Here is a 22869-nt window from a genome sequence, read left to right as displayed (position 1 = left end):
ACACTGCATTAGCAAAACAAAACTCAATTTAATTAATTAATTAAGAAAACAAAAAACAATTTACCAGTCATATAAGGAGACAAGGATTTTGTGAAAGATTATAATTTGAGTTGGTCAATGATGTTAACTCAATCAACATTAGACAAAGAAATAAAAACTGTAGTTATAATTCATTAATTGATTTTTTTAAAAAAATTAATTAATACCTGTCTAACGCCTATGTGCACCAGGACAGGCGTCCACCGAGTCTTTGACGTTCTCTAATTACCAAAGGGGAAATTATTTAGTATTTAACAATCACCCTTAATCAGGATTAGAAGTTAATTAAAATCATTAAAAACCAGAAGTATAAAGCGACGTTTGCATCTGATTTGTGTCCCCTTAAGTATGTATTCACACAAAGGCCACCACCTTTTTCTCTTCGTCTTTCTTCTTCTGTCATTTGAATTTCATTTCAATTAGCAACAAAAAAAGGGAAGACATGTCGAGCAGCGACGAATTCGTTGAGGACATGAATGTCGATGGGGATCCATCTGGGACGCTGAATCTGAGGTTCAAGGATCGATCCGAGGTATAATTGCTGTAACCCAATGAATTTCTTTTTCTTTTCTTTTTTGAGTACTATGGAATCAGAGTTTGTTCTTTGCATTTGGTTTTTTGGTTTTACGATGTGGGTTATGTTTGGTTTTTGGTGCAGAAAGTGGCGAAAACGAAGGAGATGTTGTCTAAACAAGCGGTTCAAACGAAGGAGATGTTGTCGAAACAGGCTGTTAAGATCGCTAAACAAGCTGAAGAACACGAACGGTTTATTAACAAGGTAATCTTTTTAATGCTTTTTTCTTTTCGTTTATTTTGTTGATTTATGTTTATGCTTGTTGTATATTGTAAATTGCGGGTATCAATGTCTGATTTAGAGAATTTGTCATAAAGAACATGGGGTCTGAAGTTGTAATTTTGGATTTGATGTGTAGGTGACACATCTTTTGGGGGTTCTTGGGTTCGGAGGGTTTTGCTTTCTCTTGGGAGCAAGTGAGTAACTTAGCGTTGGATTGATCGAAATTACAAAAACGTTGGGTTCTGGAATCTATTAATGTGGCTGTTCTTTGTTTTGTTTTTTGAATTTTTAATTTCAGGACCGCAAGATATTCCTTATGTATATTGTGTGTTCTATGTCACCTTTGTTCCTCTTCGGTGGATATACTACCGCTTCAAGAAATGGCATTACTATCTTCTGGTAAGCTCTACCACTATGCAATTTGGCCATGCTTTTAAGGAATTTATCAAAACCGTCTCAAAAACTTATGAAAGTGATACAATTCTGTGTGTCAGGATTTCTGCTATTATGCCAACACCATCTTCTTGGTTGACCTTCTTCTGTACCCAAGGAATGAAAGGTTTTTCATGGTTTGCTTCTCATTTGCTGAGGTAAGATTATAGTACTTTTGGACTTTCATAATCTCAATTGGTGAATGATTTATTTAAACTTCTTCATACTTTTGGATGCTATTGTAGGGGCCACTAGCATGGGCACTGATTGTTTGGCGCTGTAGCTTGGTTTTTAGTTCTGTTGACAAAATTATTAGTGTCCTTATACATCTTTTACCTGGTATGTTTTCTATCCTTATTTGCACTTGCTATCCTTAGGAAGATACCAATAACTAGGGTTTATTGCTGTATAAATGCTGACTGGTTATATAAACTTACCATGCTCATACAAACAGCTTAAAGTTTCCTCATAAGTGGTTCGTTGATGATCTCAATAATGTTCCTACTTTTATGGAAGCTATCTGGATTCTTTTCTGCCGTAGTACATAAGCAGACAGAGATAATTTTTTCCAGCTACCCAGATTCTAATTTCTTTTTGTTGCATGTACCCTACTAAAAAGCTGTTGATTATCATCAAATATTCCTTTAGTTGTCTGCCAACTCAATGAGTTGTACTTGCTCAAACTAGAATCTCCAAAAGTAGAAATTACTTGATTCCCCTGTATATGGCATCAATATGCAGCCTTCAAAGGAGGTTCAAGAAAGCCATGATGTTAAGTACCTGAAATTTTATTTTTAAGTAGGACAAGCCCTGAGGGTGAATTTTCCTTGACAGTATGTTGTTTAACAAGAAATGAAGGATGTAGCAGCTTTTGATAATTCATATTTTGCTTATGCCTGGTTTGATAATTTGATTTGTCATATATCTCTTATCAGAGCTAGACTATTGCTGTACACAAATGTACTTTCTAGTATATAACACTTGAGGAACTTCAAAAGAAAAGCTCATGTAGAATGGAATAGCTTTAATATTAGTCATGTTTATAGCACATCTTTAAGGAAAAATAAGTAGAGATAACTTCAGTTTTCTATAGAGGTCAAAAGACATTCCATGACCTTAGTTTCGTATAGATTGTGAAACTGTAAGCCCCATCAGCTGGGTCATTATTCCTTGCTGGTGGTGCTAGAAAACCCACTCAGACTGATCAAAAGCATACCTTTGGTGGCTGTGAGTAGTAAATTCTGGGAATTCTGATAAATGACAGGTAGGTTTTCCCAAATTTTTGGAGTAGGTATTGTTGGGAAAGACCACCGTTAGAATTTGGTGGTCAAGGTTTTTTAGAAAGTGAGGCCTAGCTTATGCTTCTGTCCTACTAAGTCCAAAAGTTCTTGATCCCTAATACAATCATTCTGTTCCAGGAATAGTTTTTTTCACAATTCGATGGTGGAATCCTGCAACCTTTGAAGCCATGCATCCTGAAGGAACCACTCACCGAGCTTCATGGCCTTACGTAGAAGACAAATCTTACCTATGGACTTGGCTGTTTGGGGTTCCTTTAGTAGCTTACACTCTCTGGCAAGTTCTTTATTTCCTCATTGTCAATGTGCTACGTCGCCAGAGGTTGTTAAGAGACCCTGAAGTCATGACTTCTTACAGGTTACCTTTCTTTATTCCCTTGTTAACAGAGATACATTGGCTTGCTAAAGATGTTTTGATATAATTTCATATACACATGTAATATTTTTTGAAGCTGCTTGTGGCTCTGGCTTCTATACACTCTGATGAATTCTTGGTTTAATAGGGAACTTTCTAAAAAGGCCCAGAAAGCAAACAACATATGGTGGCGCCTAAGTGGCTTGCTTGGGGATCAAAACCGTATGTTAATGTACATTTTACTTCAAGCCATATTTACTGTGGCAACCATGGCGCTCACAGTCCCTATCTTCCTATCATACAAATTCCACGTGATTTTCCAAATACTCAAGGTTTCTGCCTCTGTATGGAATGGAGGAAGCTTTCTACTAGAAGTGATGCCTAGACAGGTAATTGTGAAGGAGAAAAAGAAGATGCAGCCAGTATTGCAAAGTCAACAAGATCAACCCCCAGCTTCAATGGAGAATGCAATGAAAGAGAACGAGTACTCTGAGATACACCAATCCTAATAGCTGTGCATGAATAGTTGTAAACAAAGCCATGGCAAATTACTCATTCTTCCTAACAGTTGATTGTATGTGCGGACAGCATGGATAGTCGGTGCTTGTGTTACAGCCCAAGAACACAACAGTGATTGGTTTTCTTAGACAGACAGCCCTAACGTGTAGTTTTTGATTGAGAATCTGTAATAATTTTATCAGCATTCCTGAAACTGAATTTTGTAGAATTGAATTCAAAATTTAGTGGTTGTAAATATAGTATTGAAGAGTTGGAAGTGTCAACAGGGTATATGGGTTGGACGTGGAGGTTTTCTGAGGAAGCATTACAGGCTGGCACCTGACCATCCGTGTGTTGGAGGAAAACCATGAACAGAAGCATTCTGGATCCTGAGTCCTTGGGACTCCTTTTTAGTCGGTGTACATTTTTACCATGTTTGGAAGCCTCCTTCAGTAATAGAAAGTCGCGCTCCTCAAAATGGATGATAGTTACCAAATTAGCTTGCGTATGGAATCTTTAGTGAAAGATTCAACCATCTCTTCGTTCCTTTTCGCTAACCCATTGAATTCAACGTGAAAAAACCTACCAGGTGGGAGGCTGTTAGTCGTAAGCCCAGCCCTTTTCTTCTTTTGACCAGAGATGGTAGCTTAGTGCTAGCCTTTTTCTTTTTCTTTTTCATTTATTTTAATACTTATATTGGACTAAATTCGTAGTTAAGACCCTCTTTAAGCAGATTTATTTTATTAGTTGCTTATGGTCAGAAAACCTTCCTTTTCCCCTTAAAATCAAATTAAAGGGAAGGGAAAATGCTTCCCTTATTTTGATTCGAGGTTTCAAATGAAGGATTTGAGTACTCATTTTTGGATTTTGTGCAGGAGAGAGGGTCATACTGGTGTTAGAAAGATAAAAAAATCAAGAGGCCTGTATGGGCCAATTTCTGCAAGGTAGGAAAAGAAACCGATTAATTTGAGCCGCCAATCATTCCTAAGTTCAACTTTATGAGTTTGTGCTTGCATCCAGTCGAAGCATGCAAGAACCAGGATTGATTTGTTGCTGTTTCCTTTCATATATAAGATAACAAGAGAAGAAACAGAACGCAGACCACCGTTCTCTCCCTCAACAAAACACGAGAGAAAGAGAACGAAAGCAGAGCATTCCCAGTCAATTTCACTAGATATGGCTGACGGTATCTGAATATGGGTTGATGTTGTCAGTTTGGTAGCTAAAACAAATTGGAATCTGAGAGGGGAGCACAAAGAAAATCTTAAGTCAAGAAAGGGGGGTATTTCACAATTAGATCCATTCAGTACTAAACGAAAATTGAATTTTCTTTACACCATTAACTCATACAACAAATCATGACCTATAAAAAATGCAACTGTTGTAGTTAATTACACTCAAAAATCACCAAAGAAAACCCGCAAACCCAAGCAAAAGGAGCCCCTTGCCCCCAAAAGATATTAAAAAATTGAAAAAAACAAAAAAAAAAAAGAGAGCAAAACGCCCGTTGTGGGCAGAAGACCAACCTGTTCCTATATTGCACATTATCACATAATGGTGATATGGCTTCTTAAGAAATACCCCATGTTTTTGGAACATGCGGAAAAGAATCATATGTGATATGTGACCCCAGGCATCAAAAACCACCAGCCTGTGAGGATGTGAAAAGTAGAAAAAAAAAATAGTATACACAAGGAGATGAGAGATGATGTAATTATATGCACAGGACTAGTACAGTGATCGATAAGTAGGCAAGACTGTGACCATGATTATCACTCTGAACGAGGAAGTAAGAACCCAAAACCTGAATTTTCACGAATTATTGATGGAGGATCAACATCAGCTATGTCTACTTGTTGCAGGGACTTGGAGATGTCATCCACTGTAAATGGGATGCTGCAGTGATATATGAAGTGTTGATATAAAACTCAAGAGTGGTGGATGAAGACAATATGGGAGTAAGTACTCTTCCACATTAAGATAAAAGGAGGAGGAACAAACTACCTTGAATCATCATCTAATAGGAACGAACTACTAACAGCATTGTTGGAATCCTCAGTCATCATAACTCTCATGTTTGCAATGACCTGTACAATTAAGAGTTCATCTATAAAATTTGCAAGTCTTGAAAGCAGGTGTTTCAAAATTCCAAAAATGGCCAAAACCAAACAGGTTTAGTATTTCACAGGCCATCAACATACATATTTGGACTATTTTGAACTTACATCAGATGACACACTATGTGTCCCATATTTGTCATCCCAGTACATTGTGCTGATTCTGTATAACTGCTGTATGCTGAGTACCTGAAGAAGCAGCAACACCAGAAAGAAAGATGAAGATCTGAAGAAGGAAAATGTTAAGAGGTGAGAAGTCTTAAAGAGGAGCATTTACCGGGCAAAGTTCTTTTGTTATTTCATTCAAGGTCTTTTTGGGTTTCTGATGAATAACCTGAGTTGCAGACAAATGGTCCGTCAGTGAGTCATATGAGATCATGATTAGGAACAGTTATTGAACAAGAATGCTAAAAAAGGAATCTAACCAGGAATCCTACAGCCTGTCTTATGTGCTTCAGTTCATCCCATGCTGAACCTGCATACTGTTCACAAGAATTTGGATGAAGAACAAGAAAATATGGCAGGGCATAAAGGTCACTAATGATTGCCCAGAGCTTACTTCCTCAGTTGCCTCATAGCACCACTGTTCTAATTCAGCCAGACCAGCTTTCACATACTCCCCATTACTAAATGAGCAACACTCACGTCGCAGAAGAAGACTGCATAAATGTATAAGACAAATGCCACGCAGTTATTATGGAAATTGACCATAACCTTTTTCTTTGTCATATGATCAAGTAATAAAAATGTGTGCATGTTCACACATAGACATACAGAGAAATACCTGTTGAATAGCTGAACGTTGATGAATGAGAATATTTGAGTGTATACTTTATGGACTAAGAAGGGAGGTACCTGTAGAACCAGAAAAGAGAGACTTGTAACATCCTAGAAGAAATATTACAATTTTTTATTTTCAAGCAAAGTTTCAGATCTTACATGGTTTGCTTTCATTATCTTTAGATAACGGTTCAAGCTTTTCACAATGCTTTGCCAATGAGCAATTAATGCTTGCTGAGCAACAGCATTTGCTTGAGAACGTCCCTTCACCAAACTTGCCCGTGATGTCCTAGGAGCCTGCATTGTATTGAAAATATTCAATTGGAGATGATGCTGTGTATTTACTCATACTTATTTGCATCAGTAGTCACAAAATAACCATATACAAGCAACAACTAAGAATAGGCAGCATTAAGTCACCAAGCCTCATAACCCACACACCTAGACACCCCCAACCCAAAGAAAATTCTAGTAATCTCATTTCTGAAACTGAAAAAGTAGCCCACGATGTAGCTTGAACAAAAACAACTTAGCAACAACCTGAATACACAATCCAAGCAGTGGAGAGATCTCTTTCTTTAGATTGTCTCTTATCATTCCATATATCTTCTCAAGGAAGGCCGTAAGCTGTTGCTTAAACAGTAATGCAGGGTACTTGGCCTCCACTTGCCGTAAGTCATCTAGTCTACTAAGCCCGCGGCCATTAAGAAATGAAAGCCCAGCACTTTGGGGAGATGCCCGTAGTCCCTAGAATTCATATTAAAACAAAAGAAAAGCAGGAAAAGAAAATTAATCAAATATATGGAAAGGCTAAGATAAATTTTTCAATAAAATAAATAATAGCTTCTTACTTGAGACATCCTCCCAAAGAGTGAAGCTGATGCTGCTCTTCGCCTTTGTGGTGTCAAACTTGCAGCTCCACTTGCTTTAAGTGTGTGTTGAAGCAGCAACAATAATGTTGATGAATTAGATAACCAATAGGCTAAGACATCATTATTGTCCTGGACCTTCAGTAACATAGATGTGGCTCACATTAATGACATTCTTTTCATTTGGACAAGTGAGGAAAAGACAAGACATTGACAACTTGCAGTTGCTCTCAATCTAATTCCATCAGCGTCGAAGCGGAAAGGCAGCTGACAAATTTTATTGTCTAGTGATGCAGAAAATTTTTAAAAGCCAATCTACGGCTTACCTCTATGGAAGAAGCTATTGTTTGAATGATGCGGTCAAAAACAGACGTTCTTTCAACTTCAAATGACCTCCAGTGAAGAAGACATTTGTATATGACACAAGCAGCAACTGGCTTGCTCCCAGAGAAACCCAAATTTTGTGATATACACTTGATCAGTAGGTCCTGATTCTCCTGAAACACAAAAGGCAGATTTAAAGAGATAAATCAGAAGAAGGTACATCCAAATGAATAGAAATGTACTACTCAAAATTAAGAATCAGATAAGATATAAAATGAGTTTCATAACAGCGTCATCCATTTCAATAGCCACTAACCTGCTGCTTTTCATTGAGAGATTTCTGAGGTTTTTCCTCAGATTCGGGCTCACGTACATTTGATACGGCAAGAGTTGTGTCCTGAAAAGACACTGAGCAGTAAGCAATGGAACTACAAAACATCTTATATCCTACAAATTTTCATTTTTAGTTATCATAATTAATGATGTTCCCTTACCGATGGAACCTTTGTTTCTCCATTTATAACATTTCCATTCTCTGGGGTCCTCTGCAAATTAATTAACCAATACTCAAGATATATTTCTCTAAGCTTGTAATATACAATATGAGGATGTGTAATGAACTAATAATATCTAATTTATACCGGCATAATCATTGTTCTTTGTCTTGCAGACAAAGATTTCCCAGTTGGTGATATTGCCAGTGACTGCTGACGAAGTACTTGAATCTCAGATTCTGAATTGGCAAGCTTCTCTTCCAACCTGAACCATATAAATGCATCAACTTTTCAAGGTTGAATTCTATTAAGTCAAAAGGTTTCAGTTTGACACAGGAAAAGAAGAGCCGAATGAAAATAGAGGGATGGGTGCTTGCAGACAGAAGCATCAAGTGAAGTAATATGTGTGGCAGATATACTTGAGTGTCATGGCAGCCGACCACCAGACAAAATACGAAAAGGGAGAATGCATTCATCACTTATCAGCTCTGAGCTGATTGGCTCCCTTTTCTACCTCTTTTGTTTGCCTTTTCAACATTTTGATTAAAGTACTGCTAGTTTATATTCCAACAAATTTCAATCTAGACAGACCTCTGGACAGATTCCTGAAGCTGATCCACCTTTCGCTCTGAATCTTCTAGTTTCTTTACCAGCTCTGTATTTCTGGCCTCAGCATCTCTACAAGCATTACGAGCCTCCTCTGCTGCTTTTCTTTCTGATAGCAATGAAGCCTGCAGTGACAAATGAACATTTTATCCCTGTTGTTATCATCAAAGTTTCCAAAGACTCCAAGATAAATAATAGAAAGCCAACTAAGTTTAAGCTAATTGCTTGCAATCTGTTGCCACTGGAAATCAATACACATTAAGCATCCAATAATGATACACAAGGCAAATGCATGATGTATTAATTTCGGATAAATACAAAATAGAGCCTAAAATATATTGACATCAAAAACATATAAAAAAAAATCAGTAAAAAATTACTGATTCATTGTTGACCTTGATGTTCATCCTGCAACTTCATAGATTCATTAATATTAATTGATTCATTTATTCATAGTCTTGATGGGAAATTTCATCTGATTTTCTGTTTTATGTCCTGACAAACATAAGTTGTAGCCACTCACAAACTTAATCATACCAGCACATGGAGCTACGGTTAACATTCATTAAGAATTTATACATTTATTAGCAAATAAAAATTAGTTTTGCTTTTATCCAAATTAAATTACTTGTAGAATCTCAGAGGAGGGAAATAGACATACAATTGTACAACCAATCACAATCGTAATCCTTACCTTCAAACTGTCAACCTCAGCAGCTAACGAATTAACCTTTTCTGTGTCCTGAACTATAACAGGAGTCTCCTTAATAATTGGAGGAGCTTCTTCAATAGCTTTCCGAGCAGCCTCCTGCTCTTTTATGACTCTAGCATTTGCTTCCTCCACTTGAATTTGCATTGCATGCAAAGCCTCCTGTAACTTGGCAATTTCTTGGGCCTTCTCCTCTTCTAAATCAGTCTGTTAGTAAAGATTTTACAGGTTAAAACAGATAATGATAATGTTTTACAGAAGATGCAACAATAGTAAACAATAATACATGGTAGAACATAAAATCACGTAAATTACCCTCAAACGTTTCTCAAACTGCAAACGCCATGTTAGTTCTTCCACACGCTTTTCCAGTTTGTCTTTTGCTTCTTTTAGAGCCCCTGTTTCTCGAGCAGCCTAAATAAATTTAGAGTAATGGTTATAACCTGAGTTTAGAATGCAAAGTGCATTAAGCTTTTGTGAGAATCAAGTAGCACTAAAGAATGTGATCAAACCATCTTGAGCTTTCTGAGCTCTCTCCGAGCAACTCTTCTCCTCCAACCACATTGAGTAGTTATTGCAGCTTTCAGGAGACTCTTATGATAAGAGTATGCAAGGTGGCAACGCAAAGTAGCCTGAATGTTAAGTAAAGTATCCAGTCAACATTCAATTCTCTTCATTGAGTTTCATAAAGCCTTCATTGCTTCAGTAACAGCGTCACAACTTTCATCCAAAATTCACATTAATTTACAAGATTAAGACAACATGATCAAGTAGTTGCAGTCAGACCTGAATGATGATTGCAGCCTTAGTTTGCTTTCTAAATCTGAATTCGTCCCGAGCAGTCATTGCCCTTAAGCCAGTCTGCACTGTGATTGCAGACAACCTTACTGTTAAATAGGATTCCCTGGCAATGTACCGCCTGAAGTTCTTTTGAATCTTCAAAGCAGCTGCTTCTCTTCTCAACTGCTCGTACAGTTTGCAGGCTAGTATGCCTAATTACAATGAAAAAGAAAACAGACAGGTCATAAACATGACAGCATTTCAATGCACTCAGAGACAAAACTAAAAGCATCTGGAAACCATTATTGCATTTCAAAATACTTCCACTTCTGAAGATCACCGGTGTCATACATTTCTTTTGAACTTATAATGAAACTAAATAGATACCTCGCCAATGAGATTGCAACATGATTGCAGCTTTACGTAGTGCAACAAACTCCTTCCGTGCAATATAAGTTCGAATCTGCCTTTGAATGATTCTGGCTGCATTTCCAAGCACTTCTGCCCTTCTGGCATCTAACTCAGCCATCTGCCCAGCTCTGAGGAATACTTTGGTCTTACCTATCTGCTATGCCAATTGTATTAGACACGAGTGTGATACAAAAGTTTACAAACACTGATGAAATGCACACTGGTTCTTGAGTGTGGATAATCAAACAAGATCTTTATTCAAAGTGGAGATTAAAAAACAAATTGTTACTTTCAATGTCAGGTTTGACAGAGCTACAAGTGCTAGATAGCAGTTGACATCAATTCATCAAGGGTACACATTAAGTCATCAAAGACACTTAATGAGCAGCATTAATGATGCAAATGGGAAGAAGCACTCAGCTATCCAATCAAATTGGGCACTTTTAAGACAGAGATGAGAGGCTAACAACTGAGAAGTGGTGGTCTTTAACGCCAACATGGAGTACTTCAGATTATCTTACTTGGATTACATTGCAATTACTCATGGTTTTCACATTTCCTAACCATATTTTGCATGAAGCATGTTAAGGACGAACCAGTCATCACCAAACCCCAATTTTATGTGAAAAATTCAAAGATATAAGCAGAAATTTTCATTATAAACGCACCTTCTGACCCACTACACGCACAAATAAATAATGCTGATAGCCCATGCTTACAGCATAAAAGATGCAGCATAAATTCATCACTCGTATCAGTTATCAATTAGTCACAGGCTCAGGAAATTACAATATGTCAAGTAACCTCTAGCTATTCTCTGTTTTTGCTTTGATCTCAGTACACCCTGCCCTTGTCCATGCAGCTAGGACAGGAAAGTCATATTACATTTCTATGGTAGAGGGACCTCCCCTTAAACCTCTCATCCCATCGTAATTCCAAAATATCATGTTCACAATTGTAAGCTGTAAGGTTGTGTTTCATTTACCTGATAACCTTTCAATCCCCTCTTATCCAGGATCATTTGACATGCAACCTTGTCATCGTGGCTGCACATACAAACACACAAAAAGTAAAATGGTACAATCTTTAAGTAAAATCATATGCAACAATCGGGAAAAACTAAACTATGGTAGCCACAAAAGATGTATTGCATAAATACCAACATCAACCAATATACTATAGAATGGTCCATTACACAGTGCAATGATACAAGTCTTTGCCTAAAACGCAAAAAGTTCAAAATCTCACGTTCAAGTATTCAGAGCATCTCTCACATAACCTCACATTAGCTAAGGGATTGTGATGCATTTATTTAGCTTACACGTCATGAAGGTAAGCATCATTAAATGAATATGTCCATCTCTATCCCTAAACTTTACAACTAGACAATGATAGAATTTACAACTTACTTTCCCTCCAAAATTTCAGGAGCAAGAACACCAAAACGGTGAAGAAACTCATAAAATGTTCTTCTTGTTGGATATCCAGCACAGCTGATCCTAATAGCCTCAAGAACACCCTACAAAAAAATGACACAAATAACTTTGCCACAACCATCAAAAGGACTTGACAGTTTGAAGCAAAACAAATAGAGATTATGATACTGCCAAATTATACTCACACCACATCGTAATTGCTGAATTATATTGGCATTCTCAAAAATCGCAGGCTTGAGGGCATTGTTTGGCTTCACACATCTGATATAGTGAGGTTCGGTTGAATTCAATGTCTCCATCAAAGATTGAAGTTGTAGCTGTAATTTTAAAACATTTTTTGCTTATTAGAGAGGAAATTATGTAAAAGTCCAAGTTAAGAAGTCAGTAGTTGCAACTAGCAAGCTAAAGAAGAGGATCTATAAACTATGTCATCTGTCTCAAGATATCATTCATGTTAAGAACATCTGAACATTTCCAAAATTGATGCAGAACAATTTGACAATTATCTGAATGACTGGATTTATGGTTTTGAAAAGCATTGTAATCTGTATGAGCTTCCTCAGTTTCATTTTCTGCATGCTTAACTCCGAAAAGGGTACTCAATTCTGGATCTATTTTATTTTCCTTCTTCCACAAGCCATGCTGTCATTAAGTTTACAGAAAACAAAATCTTCATGGCTTATATAACACAGAAAAAAAATCATGAACTTAACATTGAAACAAAATTACCATTTTGCTAGAGAAATAGTTATATCATCACTCATTCAAACAAAAGACTAGGAGGACCTCATAACAACCCTTAAGTACTGTTCTTGCCATAAGCCCTGCTGTCATCACTTGGCCACCCCACACTTTCACAGCCCTCCCCCAAAAAAAAAACACCAAAAAGAAAAAGAAAGAAAAGAAACACCAAGTCAACAACCTGGCTTCTACAGAAACTGTAACTCAGCATTTTATTTCACATGGTCTTATTTCCCTTTTTCCCGTAATCTCGGAATTGGATTCTGTGACCAGGAACAAGTATGCTATGATGATGCCTAAAACCTGAATTATAGGGTCATGTGCTGAATTAGAGGTCAAGGAGTTTTTTTAACCCTTTATATAAGTAGGTTTGAAACATTTTGAATGCTTTCACTTTTCCACTGACCATCAGTTTGCATATTGTAAACCAAGGGGATTCATTCCTGAACAAAATAACTTAGCTAAAACCAATGATAAGTACAGTTATCTGATAAAGAGAGTTGATAACTGGATCAATAATACCTTAAAGCGTGATCCAATGGATGAAAATTTGGATGATTTAGAAGACTCCTCAGCAGGAGGAGGAAACAGACCAGCCACAAAGGAGCACGTTGAGGCTGTCAACAGATCCTGATGTTCAGCCACAACATAATCTTTGTTCTTGTCAAGGAACAGATCAGCCAGATAAGTTACCTGGGAAGAGGACAAGAAAACAAATACTTGAGTTATCCTTTTAAGCCAGAGAAACTTTGTAGATATATAAGGAAAAACAAGTGTACCTCTCCAGCATAGTGAGAAATAGTAAAACTCGTACGAGATAGCTTCGGTTTAATAAAGCGCTTGTTGTTTTTGAATGTCTGGAACAACTTCTGAGCAAATGTTTCATGTGTGGATTTAGGAAACATACTGCATAAAGCAGTCAAGTAAACATGAAATCAACCAAAAGCAAGAATATATTACAGGAGCGAGACTCAGACAGCATGCAGTTTCATTAAATATGTGGAGCATTATATGCACATGTGCACAGATGCACTAAAAATATACAGCAAGCTATAGTGACTTAGGTTCCTTAAAACTCCAAAGAAATAATGGGTCAAATAGAGAAAAAAATACTAGCTGCTTACCAAGCTTCATCGAGAAGTGCAATTATTCCTCCAGGTTTCTGCAGAAAAATAGAGGAAGTAATTGTAATGATGCAACATGATGCATGAGAAGACAGTGAAGCATACGTAAACTTATAAAGAAACAAGAGGCTGTCATATTCTTGAAAAGATTAGTTCATATAAATTAACAAGAGACAAGCAAGTAACAATGTTGAACCTTCTCAATCAAATCCAACACATCCTGGTTATCAACAAATTCTATGTAGCTCCAATTGATTTCTTCTTTTGTGTATTCCTCCTGTTCCATTTTAAAAACATGCTGCAAAGACAAAATCACCTTAGATTCAGAATAAGCATGGCCAAGGTAGCATCTCAAGTAGGGGATAAGAACTATTTCAGAAGTTGCCAAACCTGATTGAAATGCTGCTGTAGTTTTTCATTTGTAAAATTGATGCAAAACTGCTCAAAACTATAGATACAAGAAAATAGACAAACTCTTGTTAACTATGAAAGCAAAAATTCCAATTAATTGTATTAAACAGCAAATGTCTTACCTATTAAACTTAAAGCTCTCGAACCCATAAATATCAAGGACTCCAATCAATTGCTTTGAGTTTGGATCTTGTCCAATCGAAAAGTTGATCTTATCTACAAGCCTGACAGAAAGAAAGAAAAATGTTTTAAAAGTTCATGCACTATGGTTGAATACAAAATAGTGATGAAGTTTCTTTACCAATCAAACAAGCGAGAATAGATGGTTTTAGCTAAGGCATCCCTGCTACTGACTGCAGCAACCGGATCAAGAGTTCTTGTAATAATTTCTTCTGGGGTAACCATTACACGCTTTATTAGTGCATCTTCCAAGCTCTTGACATCACACCTATTATATAAATAGTTTATGAGACATATTGATTAAAGAAATAAATAGATGCAAGCTAAGAAATCAAGAAATATATTCAAGAAAGAGGTGAATAGGTACTTGAGCAGTTCAGCTGTCACATTAAGATGGAACCTAGATTTCTCATCCTTGATTACCGAAGAGTCAGCATCAGCTCCCTTTGCAAATTCAATATTCCCAAGATGTAAAATGGCAGCCACAACACCAAAAATCGCCTCCTGAAAGAATTACTCATCATGAAAAGTATGAATGCAACCACAAGTGCACTATTTTTTTAAACTAATGGAAGTGAAGACTGACCTGCTCTTCCTCGCTGATTCCAACTATATCCATGGCCCTTATAGTTGCAAGGTACTCCTGAGCATCATCTACCCCATCCAATTCATAGCAGTTTGATTGATTAAGGTAATGATAAGATTTAGGTTCTCCCAGCTTAAACTTTTCTCTGACCTGACAATTATGAGAGAACATCATCAATTGCTGCCTATTATTAGCAGCATAGGCAAGTCTAAATGCACATGAAGATTGATGCCTAAATAACAGAAATATTCCATTATAAAAGCAACGCATTAATACCTCTGGCGGTGCTGCGCAAAGAAGGTAAAAGCAGTGGTAATTTCTTTCAGGATTTGAAATTTGGCAAACCCGAGACCTTTCCAGCAAATATGTACGAACAGCTGCTCCAGATATCCTCCCGTTCTTGTCAAATTGGATCTCGACAAACTTACCAAAACGACTACGTAGTACCAAGAGGCAGGAAAACTCAGATATTTTCGAGACAAAACAAACAATTGATTGGAGAAACCATTTTTTTACATTAAAATATACCAACTAGCTGCAATGTCTGAAATATGATTCAACTTTTTAAAAGCTTTTTAGACCCAACATTTGATATTACAGAGGGGAAGTGGAATAAGCTATCATCTATGAAGACGGTTGCAATTTTTCAATCCTGTAGCAAGCATACACTCACCTTGAGTTGTTGTTCCTTACAGTTTTTGCATTTCCAAAAGCTTCAAGAACAGGATTTGACTGCAAAAATAAACATCCAGAAATACAAAGTCAGGCAAATGCTCCCATTCTTTTCAATCCATTGGATTTATGATCCTCGTTGCAGAAACTATATAAGAACTACAGATTTATGCCAGTAAAGAGCAGAAAAAGTGGAAGCCAAAAGCGAGTTCGGTTTAAGATTCATCTTACTTCTAGAACTTGTTGTTCAACTGTCCGCCCTTCAACTCCTTGTCGACCACCAAGGTATGCAAGGTATCGCATGAGCATCTTTGTAGTCTCAGTCTTACCAGCACCACTTTCTCCACTAACTAGAATTGAGTTGCTTTTTCCCTCATTCATCATTGCCCTGTTTACATGACAAATGAGAGAGAGCATTACATGGAAACATCTGATATCCAGCAGAACCAAGGGTACTTACCTATATGCAACATCTGCAACAGCAAAAACATGAGGACTCAACTCTCCAAATCCAGCTCCTTTGTATTGCTCCATCATGTGAGTATCATACAGGTGTGGTAACCTTTGGAATGGATTTATAGCAATCAGGATATTTCCAGTGTATGTCTGCAAAAAGTAGCAAACAATCGCACTTCAGTGTGTAAGACTATGATGGCTTTGAAATTAAATCGACAACTTTCTTTGCACAAAATCATACTTCAGCATACAAATAGAGAAAGAAAAAACAGAAAGTATCTTACATAGATTTCATTAAGTTCATATCTCATAGCCAAGTTATGCAAAACTCCAGGTTCATGCAAATACGAGAGCTTTGTCATGTCATCAACACCTCCAGGAGGTGCTTCAGTATCTTTTGGAAATATCTTTGAGATATTTGCCACAGCCTGCCATCAGTTCTTTGGTCAGTAAGAATCTTAAGACTAGAATCTATATAAAAAAAAAAAGAAGAAAAAGACTACAAAATATTATTAAAAATATCAGAGAATCTACTAGATATAAACATCAAAGTTTCACTTTGAAATTACTAAATTAACTCTGGATGCATACAAATATGCACACAAACAAAATGCTAAAATAAACTCACAGTTTTTCCATTTGTTGTGTGAACATGAACTTCTTCACCACTGATTTTGAAAACTTCTCCATCAACCCATGCAAGTGCCGCATCTTCAACCCAAACATGAGAACCTACAATAATATTAACTGGAGCAGCCTGCCGATATATGAAAGTATTAGCCAAGCAAAGAAAGAAAACAAGCAGGTGAATGTGTACAAACATAAACAGTCATGACTGTCCAAAACAAGTATGCACAAAAGAATAGTTCCTGGAAACAAGATCAACGAATGTCTCATCTCCAATCAATAACACTCTTCCTGAAATGAGCAATATGCCAAATTAATGGACAATCCACATCATAAACATTTCACATCAGTTTAAGATAACAAGAATTAAACTGAAGTGTTTGCCAAGGAGTAAAATAGTGCTATTTTTTATATATAAAGTATTTAAAAACATACAAAAAATAAGGTTGAAAGATACACATAAAGAAAAAAAAGATCAATGCCAATAATTCAACAACAAAGTAGCCTCATAAACAAAGAAATATTGTTAGATTCCTTGTGAATTTCATAGCAATGGCATGAAACTCCATTAAGGATTATAGCTCAAACTTTGTTCATAAGAACAAGAATCTTCATTAAAAACCAATTTTGCAGCATGGTATATGTCCAGCATTCAAAAGAAATGATAAATTTTCAGCCAATGGCACTCACCATACTCACCTACATGCTAACATTGCCTCGCCATGACATCCTCAGCCCCCGTTTCAACTGCCAATTAAGTCTAATTATGGCACTAACAACTACTGCCAATTCTTTACCGTCCAAAATCTACTACTAAAAGTTATTCAATATCGGATGATACTGACACGACGCATGAAAGAACAAAAGAACTAAACCTCTTTTCAGCTGAACTTAATTTCTCTACTATTTAATTAATAGTTAGAAAAAGTTGAGAGCACTAATCATTTTTTGTATGAAAACATTTCAATCTTATCATTCTGAGCAAATACAAACAAATCTGAGGATTGAAAAATAGTCATTCCAAGCTATGTAATCAATCAATGGATGCTTAAACAGAGGAAAAAAACTTAATCTACACCCGACAAAGATTACTTTTCAGCTTATAAACTGATTCAAACACTAATCCTAACTCTATACTTCATTTACATCAAATCCGCTCATAAAGATATAAACAAGACATTATAACACCAATCAAATGTTAAAAATCAAATGCTGCTCTACATCTTGACTGCATTTCGATTCTATAGTCGAGTAATATAAGCATTCGAATTTTCTAATATTAGAAACTTATATATTTTCATTTTTTTTAATCCATAAAACAAAAAGCATTCTTCATTTTCCAATATAACATAAAAAAAAAAAAACCAATAATGCCATAGCATGGAATACATCAAAGAATTACCAATCTAATATTAAGATTGCCAAAGTTATATAGCAAATATAGTAATAAACAAAAATGAAACTAATAATATATCTCAAAAAATAAATAAAAGTAAAGTAGGAATCAAATAACAAGATGCCACGTTCAACCGATTCAACTCGGCCAAAAAAAAAGAAAAACAATCAAAACAATCGAGTACCATGACGATTATATGCAGCGATCTTCCTTATATCAACTCATCCGAGACACGACCGAATGGAAGAAAGAATGACTCGGCGAGTCAGATCGGACCACAAATGGACTGGCAACTCAAGAGTTTTAACGAGAAAACTTTTGAAGAAACCAAAAAGAAAGAAAGATGGCAGTTGAATTCACAAGAAGACGATAACAAGAAGAAAACAAAGCTTTTTCCTCACGATTTTTGCTCTCTTTTCCGAGCTTTTTTTCTCTTTTTTTTTTCCGCTCAGAGCAAAATGAAAGAAATAGAAGCAAATGGAAATGGCGTGGTAGTTTATATGCAAAAGCAAAAAGTTTAAAAGTTCTTTTTTTTTCCATGTCTTTGAAATTCTTTTATTTTTGTTACTTGTCAGCTGGGGTCCAAAGGCCAGGGGTGGCGAAGAAGGTCTAGTTGGACATTCGTGGTCACCACAAACAGTGGAATTTTCGGGCTCTAAGACCGACATTAGTGAAACTTTTTAGACTAAACTATGCCTTTTTCGTTTTGGTCGGTGTTTAAGGTCTCATTCTTGTTGTTATTTACGGTATTTGCCATAAGTTAAGTCCAACTAAGCAATCAAAGGTGGCTAGTCATTTTCAACAAAAAAAAAAAAAAAGAGCTTTGATTAAGCAAGAATCATTATCGCATTTATCTTTAATTTTTGGTTTGTCAATGCCATTCATTTTATAGTTGACGTTCTTCTTTTTTTATTTGTTTCTTTCTCAGTTTCTCCTTTTTTGCGCATATTAATATGTTCTAATAAAGAAAGGTCATGTTTGTTATTTTGGTGAAATATAGTGGCGAGAGTTAATAATACTTTCCGACCAAAAATATTTGAGACTGCTTGGGGGACATCACACTACGAAATCCGCCCACCATTTGCTGGCGCGTAACATATTTTAGCTACATGTTCTGTTGAGAGAAGATTTCTTGTGTAAGCACTGAGAATATTTTACGATACGCTTGAACGATCAAAGCCGACATCGGCCCCTATATCTCATTACATTACGTCGGATGCTTTGTGTGGGTCCCGCTTCAGAGTGGAAGAAACCAGTGATGAATTGACACTTAATCAGAGCGATGTGCATTGAGTTGGAGCTACTTAAATAAACCCATATGGGAATTCTAAAGAGAAGGAAGAGTCCACAGGCGACAGAGAATATGAGAGAGGCTCCGCACATGTTGGGCAAGGGGGTAATAACAGAACGGAAATTACGAAAACTTGCAAGAACACGACAAAGTACATAGTTAAAAAGACGAAATCATCCTCATACATAATCTGCTTCCTCTCTGTTTTCGCCGTGCCTGTAATCATTTCAGTTACTAACTAGTCAGAGAAAGTAAAGAAATTTTCTATATTTTCCTGCAATCCTTTATTTTTTTTTTCTTTTTAGTCCCTGCATTTGTAAGCATATGATCCACGTCAAATTCAAATTTTAAAAAATTTAAATAAATTAATTAATTGAATCAACCAATCATCATCTAGTATTATTTCTTTTTATTTAATAACTGCTCGAGTGTAATCTAAACATATAAATGATAAAATCCATAAAATAAAAAAAAATATTTATGTTAGATGTTTCCCTAAATATAAATTGTAAATTAATGAAAATTTTTTATTATTAAGTAATTAGAACTAACATCGGTGTTGTGAAATAGAATAAACGTTACCATCAATTTATGTGGGATAAATTATACTGTTAGTAATTGAAATGTTCTCCATACCCACAAAATGTTCATAAATTGTAAGAGTTGTATCCAAATTAATTATACACAACATAGATTGATACAAGTAATATCTATCTATTTACATGTGTATATAGAAACGTAACTACATACGCAAAAGTAATGCTAAATGTGTAAATTTCTGCAAAAACGATGTAGCATCGTATATGTAATTAATGCTTTAGATAAAAATTTGAAGTCCCATTTCAACAACTTTGTTGTTGGACAAAAGTAGTTGTAACAAAATAAGATGCACCGAATTAAATTGATATTTTCAGTTTTAGAAACAGTAAATTGATATTTTCTTTTCTTTTTGTGCTCAGCAAGACATGGAGAGAGAGAGAGAGACAGAGAGACAGAGAGAAAGGTTAATGAAGTTGGGTTGAATTACAAGCCCCCGAGAAATATATAAAGATGATTATGAAGCGTCTAGAGAGAAGAGAAAGTTGGATAAACGGTAATATGTTAATCACTTTAAAGTGTACATTAAATGATGCATTGATGTTCCTTCACTCCATCTATCAATATTTATGCACAAATTTTTTTTTTTGGCTTAATATATGTACACATGTGAACACATATATATTGATATTATTACAGAGTTTTCTTTTCTTTTTATTTTTTCATATTGATTTTCTCAACAAACAAACACAATAAAGTACTTTCATTATTGTTCTTGATTTATATCTTCCTCTTATATATTTTACAAACCAAATGTGGCCTCAAAATTATTTGTTCAAATAGAATTCGGAAACAAAGGTCTGCAAGCTTAGAAAGGTTAATTGGTGCTTGGAACATGTCTACGTTGCAAAGTACAAGTCTTATTGGATGAATGGATGCTAATTATATCAATTAATAATAATTGAAGAGTAAAGATCAATCTATCATAGCGAGCATGTATATTATTAAAAATAATGAAGAAGTAATATTTTAACTCAGAGTCCATATCTTTCTCTTATCCTCGTGTAGCTTAACATCCATTTACGTGAACTCTTGGCTATATCAAATATTTCAGCGTGACACAACCAAATCTTTTTGCTTAAAATTTAAACCAAAATTTTATAATAATGCTACTTTAATAAATCAAGATCCCAATGTGTTTTATAGTTCAATTATTTTTGCATTCTAATTAAAATTTTTATAAGATTAAGAATCGGAATGCTTCTTGGTCGGAGTGTTATAAGGTAGAACAAGACCTTTTAAAAATAACAAAATATGAATCCTAAAGATATTAGAAACGAGTAGAAATTCAATCTATATTTATATATTATTAATATTACAAATAAAGTGATGTCACCTTAATCCATAAATTAACATAAAAATCTCATCATGTAATAATAAGACATAAGTTAGTAAGGGTATATTAATTTTTTACTTTTCTTGAAAATATAATTTAAATTCACCTTTTTTAAAACTTACTTTTAATGTCTATTTTTTATATATTTCAAAACTATGTGTTAAATTATTATTGTTCTTTTATATTTTCAAACAATTATGACTTTTAAAATTCTTTTCTAACATTCGCAAATAATAAAGTCATTTTAAATTCATAGTGTGCCAAGGTTACTGTTGCTCTATGCCATCGACAAGCAAAGGTTATCATTGCAGTTTGCAGAGCCGGTGGTCAGCGACAAAAAAACGGCTGTTGGCTGGTCCAACCGCCCCCAGGGCAGGGCTGCCCGACAACATTGCCAACCTAAATAGTAACGAGTTTGACAGAAAACGTGGATGTTGAATTGGGTCAGAAATAAACTTTACATACTATAATGAATTGTTATTAATATATAGCCCATATTCAAAGTCCGACCCATATCGGCGTTGGCAATTGGTTGGTTATTTATTTAATAACTTCCGAGCTTTTTTCCCTTTCCATATTTGTTAAAGAAGAAAAGAAAGATAAAATGAACTTGTAAATGTAGCATAATAAATCAATAAACATTTATTATATCTCTATTTCAATCAAAAAATAAAATTATGTCATATAAAGAACATATTAATATATCATCATATAAATGTCAAGATTTATTAAACAAATTCACCAAAGTTAAATAAAAAACGTATGTGACAGACAAATAGCAAAATATTACTAAAAAAAAAAAAACGCACACTAGATTTTCCTTTTCCTTTTTCTTTTTGATTATATACGAGAGACAAATGTAAGAAGAAACAATTAAATATTGTCAATAAATATTTAATAACAATCAAATTCTAACGCCTATGAATCAATAATTATTTTCAAAAGGGGTAAGGAACTCAGATACAAAAATTTGAAAGCATATTTTTATAACCTAAAACTTGACTTTCTTTTTTTTGAAAAGTAAACCTAAAAGTTAAGTTACCCTATTTGTGTTTACCCTACGTTTCAAGAACAAATATCAGACAATGATTAATTCGGCCTGAAATGTGAAGGCGGAAGAGTACCCAAAACCCATTATTGTGTCGAGTAATGTAATACTAGCATTTTGTTGATGTCCACATAGAAATATCGCACGTTAAGCACAAGAGAAAAATGGAAGGTTAATTGGATAAAGGCTTGGAGACAGGTCTATCGAAAGCTAAGGAGTCCAGGCCTTCAGGGTCCTACAATCTCTCTCTAGTCTGCATCCCAAGTCCCTCGCATTTTTCGTTACTATAAAAGGGCAAACAAAAATCCTTCACACTGTTCACCCGCCGCCTCCTTTCCAAAGCATGGCTTCCTCTTGCTCACTGTTCCACTCCTCTCTAGCCTCCAAATCCAACTTCCTCTTGCTCCATCATCGAAACCACCCCAAATTTAATCGCCCAACTCCTACTGTTATCTCCTGC

The 22869-nt window shown here is 35.5% G+C and overlaps 2 protein-coding genes across 2 annotated transcripts; one reads left to right on the top strand and one right to left on the bottom strand.

The window, feature by feature from the left end:
• Positions 1–236: 236 nt before the first annotated feature.
• Positions 237–3688, top strand: LOC110410515 (glycerophosphocholine acyltransferase 1). Its single transcript, XM_021420247.2, has 8 exons — positions 237–571; positions 698–817; positions 972–1029; positions 1134–1234; positions 1330–1425; positions 1513–1606; positions 2686–2923; positions 3069–3688. Exons 1-8 carry the CDS (start codon positions 482–484, stop codon positions 3427–3429), a joined length of 1158 nt encoding a protein of 385 aa, XP_021275922.1. The 5' UTR covers positions 237–481; the 3' UTR covers positions 3430–3688.
• A 1013-nt stretch (positions 3689–4701) lies between these two features.
• Positions 4702–18625, bottom strand: LOC110410514 (myosin-17). Its single transcript, XM_021420246.2, has 39 exons — positions 18322–18625; positions 16743–16871; positions 16399–16542; positions 16119–16264; positions 15890–16046; positions 15660–15718; positions 15263–15422; positions 14987–15136; positions 14768–14904; positions 14522–14668; positions 14343–14444; positions 14200–14257; positions 14006–14107; positions 13810–13847; positions 13465–13591; positions 13208–13378; positions 12130–12261; positions 11918–12027; positions 11494–11554; positions 10485–10662; positions 10104–10309; positions 9830–9949; positions 9633–9731; positions 9303–9524; positions 8594–8733; positions 8150–8267; positions 8003–8053; positions 7825–7905; positions 7511–7681; positions 7167–7322; positions 6856–7062; positions 6475–6612; positions 6320–6390; positions 6095–6194; positions 5961–6017; positions 5813–5869; positions 5644–5724; positions 5423–5505; positions 4702–5314 (listed from the first exon to the last, which is right to left on the bottom strand). The coding sequence occupies exons 1-39, from the start codon at positions 18322–18324 to the stop codon at positions 5191–5193; spliced, it is 4593 nt and encodes a 1530-aa protein (XP_021275921.1). The 5' UTR covers positions 18325–18625; the 3' UTR covers positions 4702–5190.
• Positions 18626–22869: the final 4244 nt, after the last annotated feature.

Source organism: Theobroma umbraticum, unplaced genomic scaffold (assembly GCF_002168275.2).
Source record: "Theobroma umbraticum cultivar Fairchild unplaced genomic scaffold, ASM216827v3 scaffold_56.0, whole genome shotgun sequence".
Classification (NCBI taxonomy): Eukaryota; Viridiplantae; Streptophyta; class Magnoliopsida; order Malvales; family Malvaceae; genus Theobroma; species Theobroma umbraticum.
The sequence above is the reverse complement of the archived record's forward strand: the minus strand, read 5'-3'. Positions and strand labels throughout refer to the sequence as shown.